General features: G+C 43.3%; 1 protein-coding gene across 1 annotated transcript; it reads right to left on the bottom strand.

The window, feature by feature from the left end:
* Nucleotides 1-995: 995 nt before the first annotated feature.
* On the bottom strand, nucleotides 996-9,554 carry nrsn1 (neurensin 1). The gene is given in 3 exon segments (NM_199959.1): nucleotides 996-3,425; nucleotides 5,609-5,815; nucleotides 9,514-9,554. Coding segments are annotated over 2 exon segments (597 nt in total). The 5' UTR covers nucleotides 5,807-5,815; nucleotides 9,514-9,554; the 3' UTR covers nucleotides 996-3,026.
* Nucleotides 9,555-18,680: the final 9,126 nt, after the last annotated feature.

The following is an 18,680-nucleotide window of genomic DNA, read 5'->3' as shown; positions in this document are numbered from 1 at the left end:
ATATTGTTCATACAGGAGCTCCACTCAGAACTGAAGCGGCTGTGATGATCGTCTTAGAGGATTTCATGATGCTTTCATGTGCGTCTGTGTGTGTGTGTGTGTGTGTGTGTGTGCGTCTGTGTGTGTGAGTGTGTGTGTGTCTGTGTGTGTGTGTGTGAGTGTCTGTGTGTGTGTGTGTGTGTGAGTGTCTGTGTGTGTGTGTGCGTCTGTGTGTGTGTGTGTGCGTCTGTGTGTGTGTGTGTGTGTGTGTGTGTGTGTGTGTGTGTCTGTGTGTGTGTGTGTCTGTGTGTGTGAGTGTCTGTGTGTGTGTGTGTGTGTGTGTGTGTGTGTGTGTGTGTGTGTGTGTGTGTGTGTCTGTGTGTGTGAGTGTCTGTGTGTGTGTGTGTGTGTGTGTGTGTGTGTGTGTTTGTGTGTCTGTGTGTGTGTGTTTGTGTGTGTGTGTGTGTGTGTGTACTGTTGTTTCTGACCTGGTGAACATCAGTCCTGAAGGATAAGCTCTGCAGATGTAATACAGATTTAACAGCTCCTGATGTGATTGTGTTTATTTCTGCACTGTTGATGAACACACACACTATTCTGCTGTGTCATTATATTCTCCATCAAAAATAACTGTGATAATACTCCCATTTAATAATAATATAATGTTATATAATAATAATAATAATAATAATGAATAATAATAATAATAATAATAGTATGACAGTACAATATTCAACTTTTTGAGAGTAATTTTTTGATAATCTAAAGTAATATTATTTAACACAGTAAATTAAGGGCGACACAGTTAGCATGATCGCCTCACAGCAAGAAGGTCACTCGTTAAAGTCCTGAGCATTTCTGTGTGGAGTTTGCATGTTCTCCCCGTGTTGGTGTGGGTTTCCTCCGGGTGCTCCGGTTTCCCCCACAGTCCAAACACATGCGCTATAGGGGAACTGATCAACTACACTAAACGTACTGTATGATTGTGAATGGATGTAAAGAATGAGTCGGTGACGCTCAGACAGCTGTTTTATTCAGTTTGCTGAAAACATGAGAACAGCTCAGTGCCTTCAGTCTCTTCCCAACAGCAGACAACCCAAACCACAGGTCAGACACTCACCAGCACTGCAACAACACATCCACATACACTAGATCATCTACACAACACCAACACTGAGTTCCTGAAGCAGCTGAGACACACGTGTTACGGTAAGACTTCATTTAGACCCGTCTGAGTAGATTATCACATATCCAGAGATCGTTCTGTCATCTGAAGACACACTGAAGACATGCTCCAGTCCAAATATCTGAACACTCTTAAATCAAGAAGGACTTTCTAGACAAGCCAACAATGTAGTGTTGTGTTCAGAAATAACGAGTCAAAACGAAGAGAGTTCAACTTAAAACAAGCAGAATGATCTGACAATGGAGGAAGCCAAACAAGCTCATGTCAAAAGCAACAGCACGATGATTTCTCTTCCCCCATTGCAGAGTATTCTGCTTGTTTTAAGGTGGAACTCTCTTCATTTTGACTCAGTATTTCTGAAAACAACACTAGATTTGTTCACATGCTTCTTAATTTAGGAGCTACTAGATATTTGAACTAGAAGCAAGACCAAACCTCAAGCATTGTCAGCAGCGTGAGCGATATAAGCTCGATGATAATCCAGAACAATGAGAAACACAAAAGATGCAGCTACACTTTCCACTCTAATTAACCATCCTAACAGCACTTGACCATGTTTAATTGAGGGTGTGATCGTGCAACATTTGCACTAATCAAAGCAATTATGACAGTGATAAGATCAGTTCTTGTAGGAATGCGTGGCACGAACGCCTGAAGAAGAAATAAGAGAGTGGTGCGCGCGTGAAGCCGAACAGCAACACTAAACGCTGAAATAAACCTGTGATGATGTGCAGAACATTAGCGGACGTCCTGATGGGTTTGGATGAGTGTAATTACCATCAGACAGCGAGCGCGTCCTCTCCGCGGCGCAGAAAGAGTGATATAGAGGATATTGCATAATCCCACAGGCGCATCTAGACGCTAATCTATTTCTGTCCTTGATGTATTGGCTGTGTGTTATCGAGACGCTGTGCCATTGTGTCCGCCATGCACGCCGTTCTGTCAGCTCACTATTGATTGACTGCAGCAATAGAGCGGGAAGCGCTCGTCGGAGAGATCTGCTGGAATATCGCAGCGTTCTGAATAAGCAATGACAAATCTGGATGTTCTCTGTTGACGTGTTAGTAAGGCAGCGGTGATGAATGAACACGCGCCCTGCTTGTTTATGACTTCCTCCGTCTCGTATATCTCCATGTGATTACAGTCTGCGAAGCATCATTGGGGTGGAATGGAGAAACTGTTCCTGCTTATTCGGGATTAATATGCACATGCCAGAAGAGTGTGAAGCAGTTTGGGGACAGCTGCCTAAAAGTGTTGGGATTTCTAGCCGTTGTGTGTTTGTGCTGTGTTCAGGAGCACCGCTGAGGAGCTACAGGTAGGCATGGGACGATACCCAGAGTCATGGTTTGGTAAAGTCAGGGTTTTAAAACTGCTGAATGTTCGATTATACCCTTTCAGGGTGCTTATGTGTTTTTTTTTTAAGATTATTTTATTGATTTTTTTCAGCCCACGATTCAGGAAACATCTGAAAGTCAAATCTTTTACACCAATATGCAGTCATGCGATAGACCTGAACAGTGCTGTGGCTTACTTCAGATCCACAGAGAAGACTGATCTCCTTTTCAATCTGTGTTTGGGAAACTAAGATAGCAGACGCCAATGATTTATCTCAATTAATTAGCCTGACATGTTTACTGGTCCAAAAGAGTTCTTAGAATAAAATACATTGTGATGCTTTTATTCTAGGTTATCAGAATCCTATACCGGCCCATGCCTATCTTCAGGGTACGGTTACATTGATCGCCATATATACTCTGGGTACAGACGAATGATATGCGCCAGAGGAAGTGCAGTGGTATCTATCTCTACTGTTCCTGGAACTGCTGTAGTGTTTTAACCCGGCGTGTAGCATTATATATTCTCAGGTTTCGGCGCCCGGCTGGACGTTCTGCACTTTGGAGAGTGTGACGGGCACCTTGGCATCTCCGGGTGTGGGCGCGCGGGTGACGGGCTGCACCGAGGCCTGGATCTCAGCCAGTCGCTCTTTGAAGCGCTGCTGCAGACGGAGCTCTTCTTTGGAGCTGTTCTGAGAGCAGGCGGCCAGCAGGAGACCCACCGCCATCCCACTGCCGCCCACACAGAACAGCACCGCCCCGGCCAGCTTGCAGGCATCCAGAGCTCGGTTGAAGCGGACCGCTCGCCCGTCTACAAACAGTAGCTCGTCCTCACCAAACGCTTCCAGACGGGGTGGCGTAGCATAGCCCACCAGCAGCACAGACAGACCCGCCACCAGAATCAGAGCTCCCAGCGCGAGACAGACCTGAGGAGGAGAAACAACAGGGATATTAGAGGAATACAGCAGATTCAGCAGGACTCACGATATTTACTTACCTAATACACAGTATTGTCCCCAATAGACCCTAGCATACACTGAACAACACAGACAGCACAGATCAACACAAACAGTCATGACGAGAGAAAAAGCCAGCTTCATGATACTTATATTATACGTGGACACCGACGCAAAACTTTCCCGTAAAAACTTGTCCATGGTTTTTAATTTCATTCATTTTCTTCTGCTTTTCGGGGCCGGGTCGCAAGGACAGCAGCCTCAGGAGAAAACCCCAGACTTCCTTCTCCCCAGAAACTTCCTCTAGTTCCACCGAGAGGATCCTGCGGTGTTCCCAGGACAGCCGAGAGACATAGTCCATCCAAGGTGTCCTGGGTCTTCCACAAGGCCTCCTCCTGGTGGAAGAAGAAAACCTCCCAAAGTAGGCATCCGAAACAGATGCCCGAGCCACCTCAGCTGACTTCTCTGGATGTGGAGGAGCAGCGGCTCTACTCTGAGCTCCTCCCGGGTGACAGAGCTCCTCACCCTGTCTATGAGGGCGCACCCTGAGAAAGAAACTCATTCCAGCCACTTGTATCTGAGATCTTGTTCTTTCAGGCCGTACTCACACTATGTACAGTTGCGTTGAACCGGGCCAAAGCACGCTTGTCCCCCCTCCCGTCTCCCCTGACAGCCCGCACTCACACTACAATCAGGCCTGGGTACGCTTCCGTCATCGCTGCTGCGCTGTTCAGTGAGAAGCGCTTTCTCGCTCAGCACAGTGGAGATTTCTCTAGTTATATCGTGTCAGTGGTTTGATATGCAGTGACATGCAGTCAAATGTTTCACCAAACAGTCCTTAGGGATGCGGGGACACGCAGTCAGATATTTCGCCGAACAGATCCGCCACTTTTGGCGCTCATAATCATAAAGCTCTGGTGCTGCAGGAATGAGGAGGTGTGCTGAAGGTGCAGCTGTCCTGCAGTGAGAGGTTTGCGTCTTTAATAAACTACGACAGTTTGTGTTCACTGAACAGTAGGAATGATTAATAAATCCATATGAAACAGTGCCTTAAAGTCACGTCTCGCTGTCAGTTTCAAAGCCCAAGTGAACCGCGCTCAGGCCCACCTCTTCCAACCGGGCCAGGCCCGATTCAGCGCACTCACACTTCTCAAACGATCCGGGAAACAGGCCTGGGCACGGTACGGATGGCGTAATGTGATTAGGCCTTCAGTCATGACCCAAAGCTCATGAGCATAGGTGAGAGTAGGAACAGATTGAGCAGTAAATCGAGAGCTTTGCTTTCAGCTCAGCTCTAGAGACACAATGATATGTTTATCCAAGTTTATCATACCAGCACAATCTTAAAGTGACTGCTGTTGTCTAAAGTGTTACAGGGTGACTGGCTTATAGAAAAATAAATACCACCATGATAATATTAAACTCATTTACTGAATTTAACACTTTCCATAATGCAAATCAGCCAATAACGAGGCAGAAACTGATATAATCAAAGCCCAGCGGAGCTGATGAAGGTCAAACTGAGCATCAGTTCATCATGATGTCATCAAAAAAGCAGTACTGCATTATTCCACTGTATATCCATGTGTTGGGTTCACCGGGTTCAAGAAGCACTGATTCCAGATATTGATCTGCTGCACAGTCTGCTTTGCTACTCAGATCCTGAAGAGCCGCAGCCCTGCACAGTTTAGTTCCAGTTCTGCTCCAACACACTTACCTGGAAGCCTAAAGCACTCGATTAGTTTGATCAGGTGTGTTTAATTAGGGCTGGAACTGAACTGTGCAGAGCTGCGGCTCTCCAGGATCTGAGTTTGACACCTGCTGCCTACTGTATTTGTTAAAGCAGAGGTGTCCAAACTCCATCCTGGAGGGCCGGTGTCCTGGAGAGCGTAGCTCCAACTCTAATCAAACACACCTGAAGCAGCTAATCAAGCTCTTACTAGACATACTAGAAGCTTCCTGCAGGTGTGTTGACCCAAGCTAAAGCTGAACTCAGCAGGACTCGACCCTCCAGGACTGAGTTTGTACACATCTGACTTATAGCCAGTCATCATTATTAATATTCCTTGTTTCTGATTGGTTGCTGCTCACATCAGTCAGGATGTAACTCAACATGAGGCAAAGCTTAAACGCCTGAACCTGCAGGTCCTCACCTTCCAGAGCACGGAGCTCCAGCGGCTGGCCGATCTCTGTGTCTGAAAATCCTCATCGCGCTCCCAGATGGAGGCCGTGCACTCCTCGTAGAACTGGTGCAGGTACGAGCGCACGCCGTAGCCCTGATAACCACTGCTGACGGCACCGTGAGTCTGCTCAGCGTAATCTGAGCCGCAGATCTCTGAGCAGGAGGTCATCCTTCACACCTGCGCGCACACACACACACACACACACACACACACACACACACACACACACACACACACAATCAGGACAGAAATAAACACACAACCCCAGCTAACTTCTTGTTTTAGCAAGAAGGATTGTCATTTTTCTTATACTCACCGGCCACTTTATTAGGTACACCTGTCCAACTGCTCGTTAACACAAATGTCTAATCAGCCAATCACAGGGCAGCAGCTCACTGCATTTAGGCATGTAGACATGATCAAGAGGATCTGCTGCAGTTCAAAGTGAGCATCAGAATGGGGAAGAAAGGGGATTTAAGAGACTTTGATCGTGGCATGGTTGTTGCTGCCAGACAGGCTAGAGTATTTCAGAAACTGCTGATCTACTGGGATTTTCACGCACAACCATCTCTAGACTTTAAAGAGAATGCTCCGACAAAGAGGAAATATCCAGTGAGTGGCAGTTCTGTGGGCGCAAATGCCTCAATCCAATAGAGCAGCTTTGGGATGTGGTGGAACGGGAGATTGGCATCATGGATGTGCAGCCGACAAATCTGCAGCAACTGTGTGATGCTATCATGACAATATGGAGCAAAACCTCTGAGGAACATTTCCAGCAACTTGCTGAATTAAGAATTAAGGCAGTTGTGAAGGTGAAAGGGGTCCATTCTGGTACTAGTAAGGTGTACCTAATAAAGTGGCCGCTGAGTATATGTTTAAATAAGATCTGCATCATTTTTAGAGCTAAACATTTTTGCAAATACACACGTCCTGAATCCAGTGCCCTTCATTTGTCATCACATTCCTCTTTAATACAGCTGTAAAACACACAGCATCCAGAACATCTGCTTTCCCATCCTCTCCTCCATCTCAGCTTGGTCATGAAATGGTCATTGCTTTCCAAAGTCTCCATTTTCACCATCCAACAACACCAGAAACACCGTTTCCACATTCGTCCACTGTGCACAGCATTACAAACAGATTTCAGTGTGGACAGAAGGCCGAAATGGAGGGAGAAGTGTGTGTTTCTTTAATGAAACTGTTAGTGTGGACGCGGCGTCTGTGTGGACGTGTGTATTTAAGCAGAAGCATCAGCTGGAGCTCACACACTTCCCTGATGTGCGGTCAGTGTTGGAGAACACAGATCTCTGTCCGTCAGTGTGTGTGCGGCTGGGTTCAGTCATCAGCATTATAAACAGCAGTGTGTGTGTGTGTGTGTGTGTGTGTGTGTGTGTGTGAGCGCAGGGGAAATGAGGCTGCTGCCGTTTCCTGCAGAGCGCAGTAATTAAATCAGGGCCGGCTGTGAATCTGCTGAAATGAGTCAGTCTGAGCTCTGACACTCACACACACACACACACACACACACACACACACTGCTCAGAAAATGAGGACGCGTTCCTCATACACACACCACTGCAGAGCGGCATACACTGAAGCCTCATACACACCCAGACATGTGTGGCTCATGCTTATCAACACTATGACAGGTATGCCGTATGCGGATGTGCAAACTCACTCCCTGACACTAGGTGGCGCTGAATGAAGAACAGAGATGCTGCAGTACACAGGGTGCTTCACACCCGCCTCATTTCAGATCCTCTGCCTTTTTGGTGCGGTTGATTTGGGAAGGGTTAAAGAGGCAGATGTACTCTCCTGCTCACCTGAAGTAGACTAATCAAGCACAGCGAGAGCTGCAGGCAGAGGTGGAGCGCTCCGCTTTCAGAGCAGCTCTGGAGCGATCAGTTTGTTTGTGGTCAGAACATGAAGATGACCAAAGCTGTTGTTGGACTAGGCCAGCTGCCATAACATTAAACACTACTGCAATGCTGGCACCAGCGTGTGAGGAGCTCCACTGCTGCTAATCGATCCTCTGCTCGGTTTACTTCGCTGTGTTGTGCACGTCAGGCTCCCACTCGTTTATTCTGACCAATCAACACGCAGCTCTGAATATTCAGCTCTCAGGCCATCTGGATGTGGTCATGTGACGCTTTCTGGTTACTTCCAACTGTTTTGAGTTCAGAGCAGTCAGTCTGGTGTGAAATGGAGCCAAAATGGCTGCAAAGTACTGCAGTGTATAACTTCACACTTTACCCAGAGGAAACGCACCACCGGTGTGAACGCCAAACTAAAGACATGAGCCTAGCATTTTAAAATAAACACATTAATATGTGTGTGTTGATGTGCACACTCGCTTTAGCGCCCTTTATTCAGTCACGACACATTAAACGTCAGCGATATTCACACACAGTGATCATCATGTGTGTGTGTGTGTGTGTGTGTGTGTGAGCCTTAACATGCTCAATCATTAATTAGTTTACAGAGGCGTTTACCCACGGGGATTAAAAACTCAGTTTATCAGTCATAATTACACAAAGACAGAACGCACCTGCAGAATTAAATATGTGTAAGTGTAGGATTATTCTTCACTCTTCAGATTTATTTCAGTAATATTATGGGATAATAATAATAATAATAATATAATAATAATAATAATATTTTGGGCGAGGCAGTGGCGCAGTAGGTAGTGCTGTCGCCTCACAGCAAGAAGGTCGCTGGTTCGAGCCTCAGCTTAGTTGGCATTTCTGTGTGGAGTTTGCATGTTCTCCCTGTGTTCGCGTGGGTTTTCTCCGGGTGCTCCGGTTTCCCCCACAGTCCAAACACATGCGCTATAGGGGAATTGGTTAGGCTAAATTGTCTGTAGTGTATGAGTGTGTGTGTGTAAATGTGTGTGTAGATGTTTCCCAGAGATGGGTTGCAGCTTGAAAGGCATCCGCTGTGTAAAAAATTGCTGGATAAGTTGGCGGTTCATTCCACTGTGGCGACCCCGGATTAATAAAGGGACTAAGCCGACAAGAAAATGAATGAATGGTGATTCCACAGTTGCTATGGAAACACAAGAACTACAGTAACTGATCTCCTGTGGTGATTCTACAGTTGCTATGGTAACACATTAACAACAGTGATTGATCTGTTGTGGTTATTCTACAGTTGCTATGGTAACATTAACAACAGTGATTGATCTGTTGTGGTGATTCTACAGTTGCTATGGTAACACATTAACACAGTGATTGATCTGTTGTGGTGATTCTACACACGTGTTCTGATATATTAGCTAATTATCTATGCTCATACACCAATTAAGCATCAGCTCCACTGTAAGGGAGATGAATGGGATTTGCTCCTAAACACTAATGCTAATCTCTCTTTAGTCTCCACGAACGTCTTAATGTCTCGAGGTAATCTTCAGTGTAAATCTGATCGCCTCTATAGATGATATGTGCATCTTCAGAAATGAAATCCTTCTGTAAATGCAGATATCTGAGAGAGAGAGATGCTGAATGCTCCGTCAGTGTCCGTCTCGTCATCAGAAATGACGCCAGAGCTGCTCCTGATCGTGCATGTCCTCTGCTGTTCAGAGACACTCTGTACCCACACACACACCACCATCATCATCACCATCATCATCATCATCTGATCGTCTAATAACAACAGTCCGATGGTGTTTTCAGATGCAGAAAGCTGCACTTTACCGGCAGAAATGCTCATTCTCCACACATCTGTCATCGACACATCAGCAGATTGATCGAGCTGTCAGACTCTAACGCACAAACCGGACACACACATCCTCCCCGACGGTGTGTGTGTAAGTGTGGAGAGTGAAAGGTGTCGACTGATCAGAGTTTTGATAACTGTAATGAGTGAATAAAAGCGAATACCTGTCATAACCGGTCGGAGCTGCTGCTGTTCCTCGCTCCGCTCAGCCGCCGATGCGCTGGATGATGCAGTGCGCATGCGCAGCTCAGCGCTTCTGTGAGTCACCTGGAGGACAGAGAGATGCTTTGCTCTCTTTTTTCTTTCCTGTATTATGAAATACAGCCGAGGTCACAATTATTCGCCCTTCCGTGAAATTTAATGCTTCAGGATTTTTTCTTTTTGTCTCTATATTTGAGAGGGCATTGTTTAATCTCTTGTGTAAATGATCGCAGTGTGTTAGGGTTTGGGTTGTATTCAAATTTATGGCAAAAACACATTTAAATATTTGATTTAGGCTTTTCAGACTTTTTAAGCTTTTGGTGCTTAACATACAGCATACAGTGTACATGTATTATACATGCAGCATGAAGATATTCATTTATTCATTTTCCATCTGCTTAGTCCATTTATTCATCAGAGGTCACCACAGCAGAATGAACCGACAACTATTCCAGCATAAGCTTTTTTTACGCAGCAGATGTCCTTCCAGCTGCAGCCCAGTACTGGGAAACACACACACGCACACACACACACACTTTTTTCAATTTAGTTAATCAATTCCTCTATAGTGCATGTGTTTGGACAATATGTTCAGTATATTTTAATATATTATCAGTATCAGTATTATCCAGTAATCAGTCTCTAAAGGTACACACTTTTCAAATACAATTTGCTGTAGTTTACGTTTGAACATTGTGTGTGCATTTACTGCATATCTGATATATCCTGCACCTTTGTATTCCTCAAGTAATACTGCAGTGATTTTGACCTATTCTATCGTGAAATATTGACTAAGAAATTAACTAAAGCGATTAATCTGCTGTGGGGTTTCTACAGTTGCCATGGTAACAACAATTATAGTGATTGATTGTTGTGGTGATTCTAATGTTGCTATGGTAATAACAATTATAATTGATCTGTTGTGGTGAATCTATAGTTGCTATGGTAACACAACAACTACAGTAATTAATGTTTTTGTGATTCCACAGTTGCTATGGTAACAATAACTACAGTGATTGATCTGTTGTGTTATTCTACAGTTGGCATGGTAACAGCAACTATAATAACTGATCTATTGTGGTGAATATACAGTTACTATGGTAACAACCACAGTATTTGATCTGTGTTGATTCTACAGTTTCTATGGTAACAATAACTATACTGATTGGTCTGTTGTGGTAATACTACAGCTGTTATGGTAACACAACTACTATAGTAATTGGTGTGTTGTGGTAAATCCATAGTTGCTATGGTAACAACAACAAGAGTAATTGATCTGTTGTGGTGATTCTACAGTTGCTATGGTAACACATCTAAAGTAATATAATCTCTTGGCCCAGTGGTGTGGTGTTGTTCTGGGTGGTGTCAGCTGTTCATTCTTCTGTCTCTGTTATAGTGAGTGTGTAAGAGGACCGATCCTGTTGTTGTCTCAGTGAATCATCAGATGAATGACTCCTCAGATGAGAAGTGTCGAGTCTACACTGAAAATGACGCTGGCTCTTCATCAATACGCTGTAATTAAGAGTGTAAACCACACAGCGGCCTGATTCATGTGCTCCTCGTCTACTTAATGCCGCTGTTTCACACACACCGTTACTCTGAGCTGAATTATTTACGTCCTCTGCTGGTTTACAGTGAGCTTTAGGCCTGCAGCCATCCTCATAATGAGGAATCAATAACCCTGCGCTCATACACACACACACACACACACACACACACACACACACACACACACACGCACACACACATTCCTCACATCCAGCACAACACCTGGCTGAAGCTTTCTCTACTCATCACCTATCCTCTGCTGGAGTGTGTGTGTGTGTGTGTGTGTCCCTGCGGCGCCTGTGATTCGGAGCCTGGAGACGGCAGTAATGTTTTTATCATGGAGCTTCTATAGCAACGACTTTACAATCTGCTGCTCCTTGTAAAACACACACACACACACACACACACACACACATTTACTCTGCTATGCTCTCTTTCAGCATATTGAGCACACTGTTTAAATAATGTTGAAGTATTATGGCTGGTTCTATAGTTGCGGGTCTATACTGAAAGTCCTGCTGCAGTGGAGACAGAATGAGAGAGAGATGACCAACTTAAACCAGCTTGACCAGCCTAACTATGCTGGGAGCCCAGTCTAAACCAGCTAAGTCCAGCTTAAACCAGGCTGATCAAGTTGGTTTTAGCTGGTCATTTTCCAGCCTGAACAGCTAAGACCACCCTGGAAATGACCAAAACCCCTCCAAAACCAGCCTGGTCAACCAGCTAAAACCAGCCAACCAGCCTAGACAGTTTAAACTGCTTTTTTTTTCAGAAGTGTTCACAATCACTGCTGTTCCTCTGGGTTTATTTATTCGGCCGTGTTTTTGTTCACTGCTGTTTCCTGCACCTCTGTGATTTTAATCATGGCTGTGTCTCGGTGTTCCCGTCGGCTGCTGTTTCTCCGCCTGAGTCTCTCAGTGTTTCTATGGCTACAGCCAGACAAAGGTGACCTTCTGGATCCGCATGATGACTCTTCTACACACACACACACACACACACACACACACACACACACACACACACACACACACACACACACACACACATCTTAGCTTAAACACATTCACACCCTACACATGTAAACACAGTACAGATCAGGATGAGGATTAGACCACCTGACGCAGTTCAATATTATTTCTGGAAACTATTGAGATATGTGGACTGGTTAACAAGATAACAGCAGTTGTTCTAGTGTTCTGTGTGTTATTGATGGCTTTGTAAACTCACAATTTCAGTTAGCACTGCCATATTGCTCAGCTGTAACACAATATGCTAGTATGCTAAATGCTAACTCATCATGAAGATCATTCCATACCTAATGCTTACAACATGTTATAATATATGCTATATATCGCACATGCTGTCATTGTGTTACACTAGAAAAAAACAACAACACGTTAGCATTGTGTTTATTCCTGCTAGAAACTCACAGGTTATGTGTTAAAACATGCTAGAAGTATGCAGATCATCTAAAGATGTGTCTTATTTAAAGTTTCTAGTCTGATAATGTAAAAAAATCTTCCCCTGCTAGCAGGATGATTAGGTTTACTTCACTGTAATGCTATCAGAATGTGTGAGCAACATGTTAAAATATGCAAGTAAAGTGCTAACATCTTAGCATTGTTCATTTCTAGAACAAATTGGTCAAGAATAATAGTAACTTTCTGTCTTTTTTTCTGCACAGTGTAACTAAGGCTTGAGCTTTAAATAGGGAAATTATCAAATATCTTTTTGAAACTTTTGTACATAATGCTAACGGTCTAATCCGATTCAATTCACTATGCTAAGCTAAGCAGTTTTCTGTTCTTAGCTGACAGGAGCGGCACCCGGTGTGCTCTTCTGCTGCTGTAGCCCATCCGCCTCAAGGTTGGACGTGTTGTGTGTTCAGAGATGCTCTTCTGCAGAGCTCGGTTGTAGCGAGTGCTTATTTGAGTTACTGTTGCTGGAACCAGTCTGGCCATTCTCCTCTGACCTCTGCCCTCATCAACAAGGCTTTTGCGCCCACAGAACTGCCGCTCACTGGATATTTCCTCTGTCTCGGAGCATTCTCTGTAAAGCCTAGAGATGGTTGTGCGTGAAAATTCCAGTAGATCAGCAGTTTCTGAAATACTCAGAGCAGCCCGTCTGACAGCAACAACCATGCCACGATCAAAGTCTCTTAAATCCCCTTTCTTCCCCATTCTGATGCTCGCTTTGACCTGCAGCAGATCCTCTTGACCATGTCTACATGCAGTGAGTTGCTGCCCTGTGATTGGCTGATTAGACATTTGCGTTAATCAGCAATCCGACAGGTGTACCTAATAAAGTGTAATAATAATTATATATTTGTCATTTTCAATTTCTAGATATGAGTTTAGGTTTTTAGATGGATTTTCAAGTTAAATCAATGTTTGTAGTGTATTTTTAAAATGACTAAATGTAAAGCTTCATGAAGGACAGAGCAGCTGCTGGAGCTCACGGGCTGCTGATGTTGATGTAGAGTCAGTACAGTACTGTAGACTCCTGCATCTCAGTCTTGTTTTCTGCTTCCAGATGAATAAAATCCGAGATATAGTCGCAGACGTCGTCTGAATCTGCTCTGAGTGTGTGTCTTCACTCTGGAATTAGATTTGACCCGCATCATTATTCTGTCTATTCCGAGTTCAATATTTCCATTAACACATGATATTGGCTTTTCAGGGAGGAATGCTCTCTGTCAGTCTACGTCTGTATTCATCTCTGATTATATTCTAACCTGATTCCGAATCCGCAATAACCCGCTCTGAGTCTGAGACAGAGCATCATTCACCCTGACTCTGGCGGAGACGCTGCCGTCTTCATCTCCCCTGGCACTGTTCATATTAACAACACAGCTACTGACGCTGCACCGCTGACTCACACACACACACACACACACACACACACACACACACACACACACTCACACACACACACACACACACACACACACACACACACACTCAGACGACGGCTAATGATCAGTTAATCAGATCAGATTGTGCAGTTGATAGTGTATTCTCGGTAGTGTCCAGCAGGTGTCAGTCTCAGTGTGCTGCAGTGTTGATCTGCTGACTGACCATCAAGCAGGCCCAGTTTAGCTCCAACCCTGATTAAACACACCTGATCAATCTAATTGAGTGCTTCAGGAAACACACATGCATCTCATTTTCTGTCATCATGAGACTCCACTCATGATTGTGAAGTGCTTCTGGTGTATGGCCATACATGATAAAATCCTCTATATAAAACATTTTACTAACACAGTGTGCAGAGAGAAGCATATCTCTGCTGCTGAACATCAACGCGTCGTGTTCACGCGTGTTGAACGCAGCTGAGCTGAGATCATGGATAAAACACAGCCGTCTGACGCTGAGATGAGGAGATGCTGCTGCTTTAACACACTATTATTCATCAGGTTAGACACGCTGGCGGATCGTCCATGCCTGATGGAGATCATGCAGAGATACGCAGGAGTCTTCATCTGGGCTGTTTGAGTTCAGCTCTGCTCTAATGATCTACATCAGCTTTATTTTACTGCTTCAAAGCAGCTGATAAACGAGACAATGACCAGCATCAGAGATAACACAATCTCTTTACATTATACAACTACTGCATACATGCATGTTTAAATAAATATACCCTTTCAGGTCACAGTTACACTGTGCACATGACTATAGTAATAATCACCTACACTAATGTGAAGAGTACAGTTCCTTACTGATCACTTCTACATGTTATTACACTCTAATAATGTAAATGTTTAAAGAAAGCGTTGATCTCCTTTTGATTCCAATAGCAGGAAAAACACACAGTGGAACTCAATGGTTACAGGTTTCTAACATTCTTTGAAATATCTTCTTTCAAGAGCTGATGATTTTAAAGTGTGTTTGGCATGCTGTCCTGGGAGAGAAGATCCTCGAGCCCAGGGCTCCCTCCTGTTTGCAGGGCGAGAGGGGAGTTTGAGCTCAGGTAGATCTTCTAGAACTCGTCTTAGGAATAGCTGAGACATATAGCTAAAGATATAGAATATGGGGATTCTTCAAGACGAAGATGACTGAGGAGAGAAACTCCGCCACCAACAATACAAGGTGCTCTGTGCAGTAAATGTGTGCGTGTGTCCTCCGTCAGGTGATCAGTCCTCTCTCTACAGTTACAGCAGACCCTCCGCTGGTGAAGGCCTGTAGTGCTGTAGTGGAGAAGACAGATGAAGCTCCATCTCTTCATTATCTGCAGAGTGTGTGTGTGTGTGTGTGTGTGTATCTATCAGTGAGGTAAATGAGCAGGTCAGAGCAGCTGCTGGAGGCTCTGTGTTTGACTCGGGGTTTAATGTGGACTCCCAGTGTGATCATGTGTCACTGGAGACCACAGCCATACCTCTCACACACACACACACACACACACACACACACAAAGATACATGAACAAGTAGGCAAACACACCCATACACACATTTATATTTACATTCATCCAAAGAAACGTACATTTATGAAGTGTGTGTGTGTTGCTGTGAAATATTCCTCATGCTGTATTAATGCAATGTAATTAATGTAAAATGAGTTTCAGCACACACACATCCATGATGAGGACACACTGCTGCAGCATGTGACACTAGATGGCAGTGTGAGCCCAGTCAGCACCGTGTGTGTGTGTGTGTGTGTTAGAGAGGGAGTAGGTGGTGATGTAATCCACCAGAGGTGAATGTAAACTCTCTCTCTCTCTCTCTCTCTCTGCAGTTAGTGTGAGTTTCATCATCAGCTGTGTGTATGTCTCTCTGCGAGAGGTCAGGACACACATTACTGCCATACCTCATATGCTGAACTGTAGCTTATATGGATGAAATGCACACATTGGTATTCTGTGTTCATGAAATCTGAAAGCTCTGCAGTGTTGCTATGAATATGGATATTCAGGGTCATTTAGAACACAATAGATTGGAAGATGTGGAAAGTAGAATAAAAAGTAAGAGCTTTACAGATGTTACACAACACACACTATTTACAAAAGACCCTTAACAGGTTCTGTGTGAAATAACTGATGTACACATACTGCACATACCATACCTGACCCTGAATAATGTGATCGTGTGTTCAGGCGCATTGTTGGAGCGCTGCTATTCTGAAATAGACCCACAGCACCATTGACCAACTAAAAGCTGCTCTAAAGTCCAGCAGAGCGCGCTAGTGATGAGCCTTAAACACTCACACACTGCTGAACACACACAGGATGATCAGCAACACACACACACACACACACACACACACACACACACACACACATCTCTACAGATGAACAATTAAAGATTAAAATGACCCAGAAATGATGATTTTCTCCATCAGTATAAACACACTGCCTACAGGCCTTCTTCACCTCGGGGGGCTTCTTCAGGTTATTGATGAGCATCTGCATCTGTATAATGTGATGATTATGATCAGTGTTATTGATTATCTGCAGATTTATAATAAACACAAGTGTAGATGTGTCCAGCTGTGGGGTTTTGGAGGCGTCTGCATCAGCATTTGAGGATAAGAACAGGACGTGTGTTTGGATATAACTCAGTTTTCTGACCACACTTCATTATTATTGCTCATTTATTCCTTTAGAGCTGAATTTAGAAATAGTTTTGAAGCAAATCTTTGAGCTTAACAAAGGAGATTAAACATGTGGGCTAATGGATGTGTTCAGTGGAGTGAGTGTCCACCGTTTCCTCACTCCATCAAAGTAAAGGAGTAAAGTAAAGAGTAAAGTAAAGAAGTAAAGTAAAGAGTAAAGTAAAGGAGTACAGTAAATGAGTACAGTACAGGAGTAAAGTAAAGAGTAAAGTAAAGGAGTAAAGTAAAGAGTAAAATAAAGGAGTAAAGTAAAGAGTAAAGTAAAGAGTAAAGTAAAGGAGTAAAGTAAAGAGTAAAGTAAAGGAGTAAAGTAAAGAGTAAAGTAAAGGAGTAAAGTAAAGAGTAAAATAAAGGAGTAAAGTAAAGAGTAAAGTAAAGGAGTAAAGTTAAGGAGTACAGTAAAGGAGTAAAGTAAAGGAGTAAAGTAAAGAGTAAAGTAAAGGAGTACAGTAAAGGAGTAAAGTAAAGAGTAAAGTAAAGGAGTACAGTAAAGGAGTAAAGTAAAGAGTAAAGTAAAGGAGTAAAGTAAAGAGTAAAGGAGTAAAGTAAAGAGTAAAGGAGTAAAGTATAGAGTAAAGTAAAGGAGTAAAGTAAAGAGTAAAGTAAAGGAGTAAAGTTAAGGAATACAGTAAAGGAGTACAGTAAAGGAGTAAAGTAAAGAGTAAAGTAAAGGAGTACAGTAAAGGAGTAAAGTAAAGAGTAAAGTAAAGGAGTAAAGTAAAGAGTAAAGTAAAGGAGTACAGTAAAGGAGTAAAGTAAAGGAGTGAAGTAAAGGAGTAAAGTAAATGAGTAAAGTAAAGAGTAAAGTAAAGGAGTAAAGTAAAGGAGTAAAGTAAAGAGTAAAGTAAAGGAGTAAAGTTAAGGAGTACAGTAAAGGAGTACAGTAAAGGAGTAAAGTAAAGAGTAAAGTAAAGGAGTACAGTAAAGGAGTAAAGTAAAGAGTAAAGTAAAGGAGTAAAGTAAAGAGTAAAGTAAAGGAGTACAGTAAAGGAGTAAAGTAAAGGAGTGAAGTAAAGGAGTAAAGTAAATGAGTAAAGTAAAGAGTAAAGTAAAGGAGTAAAGTAAAGAGTAAAGTAAAGAGTAAAGTAAAGGAGTACAGTAAAGGAGTAAAGTAAATAGTAAAGTAAAGGAGTAAAGTAAAGAGTAAAGGAGTAAAGTAAAGGAGTAAAGTAAAGAGTAAAGTAAAGGAGTAAAGTAAAGGAGTAAAGTAAAGGAGTAAAGTAAAGAGTAAAGTAAAGGAGTACAGTAAAGGAGTAAAGTAAAGGAGTAAAGTAAAGAGTAAAGTAAAGGAGTAAAGTAAAGGAGTACAGTAAAGGAGTAAAGTGGCTGAATGGAGGAGGCTGGTTCTTTATCCTCGCGCTGCAGATGCTCTGTTTAACTGTGTTCTCGCTAGTGAAGCGTTCAGTTTTTACTCTTGCAGAGTCAACATGTAAAGAGCAAATGCACCATGGAGCGATGTGACTGACTCTTAAAGGGAATGAGAGACGAGACTCTGATTGGTTTAATGCAGGTTCTGCTCAAAACACAGCCAGAACTCATGAATAAGCTTCCTGACTATAGTCTTGTTTTCTGAAATAATTAATAATAAGGGAGTTTTTCCCTAAAACAAGCAGAACAATCTTCAAAATAAGTTCAAATTCCTTGTCAGATTATGTTGCTGGTTTTAAGGAAAACCTCGCTTCAGTTTGACTCATTATTTCTGAAAATAAAGCAGGAAAAGCGTCTTGATTTCCGAGTTGTTAGATATTTGGACTAGGAGCAAGTGTAAAGCTCTAAGTCAGAAAAGCATTACTGCAGTGTTGTCAGAGGCACATTTCTCAGCTCCGGCTACACAGCCAATTTACAGAGAAACACGAGCAGCGACAGGAAAATCATTACTGCGAGATTCATATCGATAGCTGCTGCTTTAATGCTCAGAGACCAAAGTTTAGCCTTAAAGTCCTGCAGCCCAAACACTGAAGGATAGATCAATG

The sequence above is a fragment of the Danio rerio genome, chromosome 16, assembly GCF_049306965.1.
Source record: "Danio rerio strain Tuebingen ecotype United States chromosome 16, GRCz12tu, whole genome shotgun sequence".
NCBI classification, from domain to species: Eukaryota; Metazoa; Chordata; class Actinopteri; order Cypriniformes; family Danionidae; genus Danio; species Danio rerio.
Note: the sequence above shows the minus strand (reverse complement) of the source record. Positions and strands in the feature narration are given on the sequence as shown.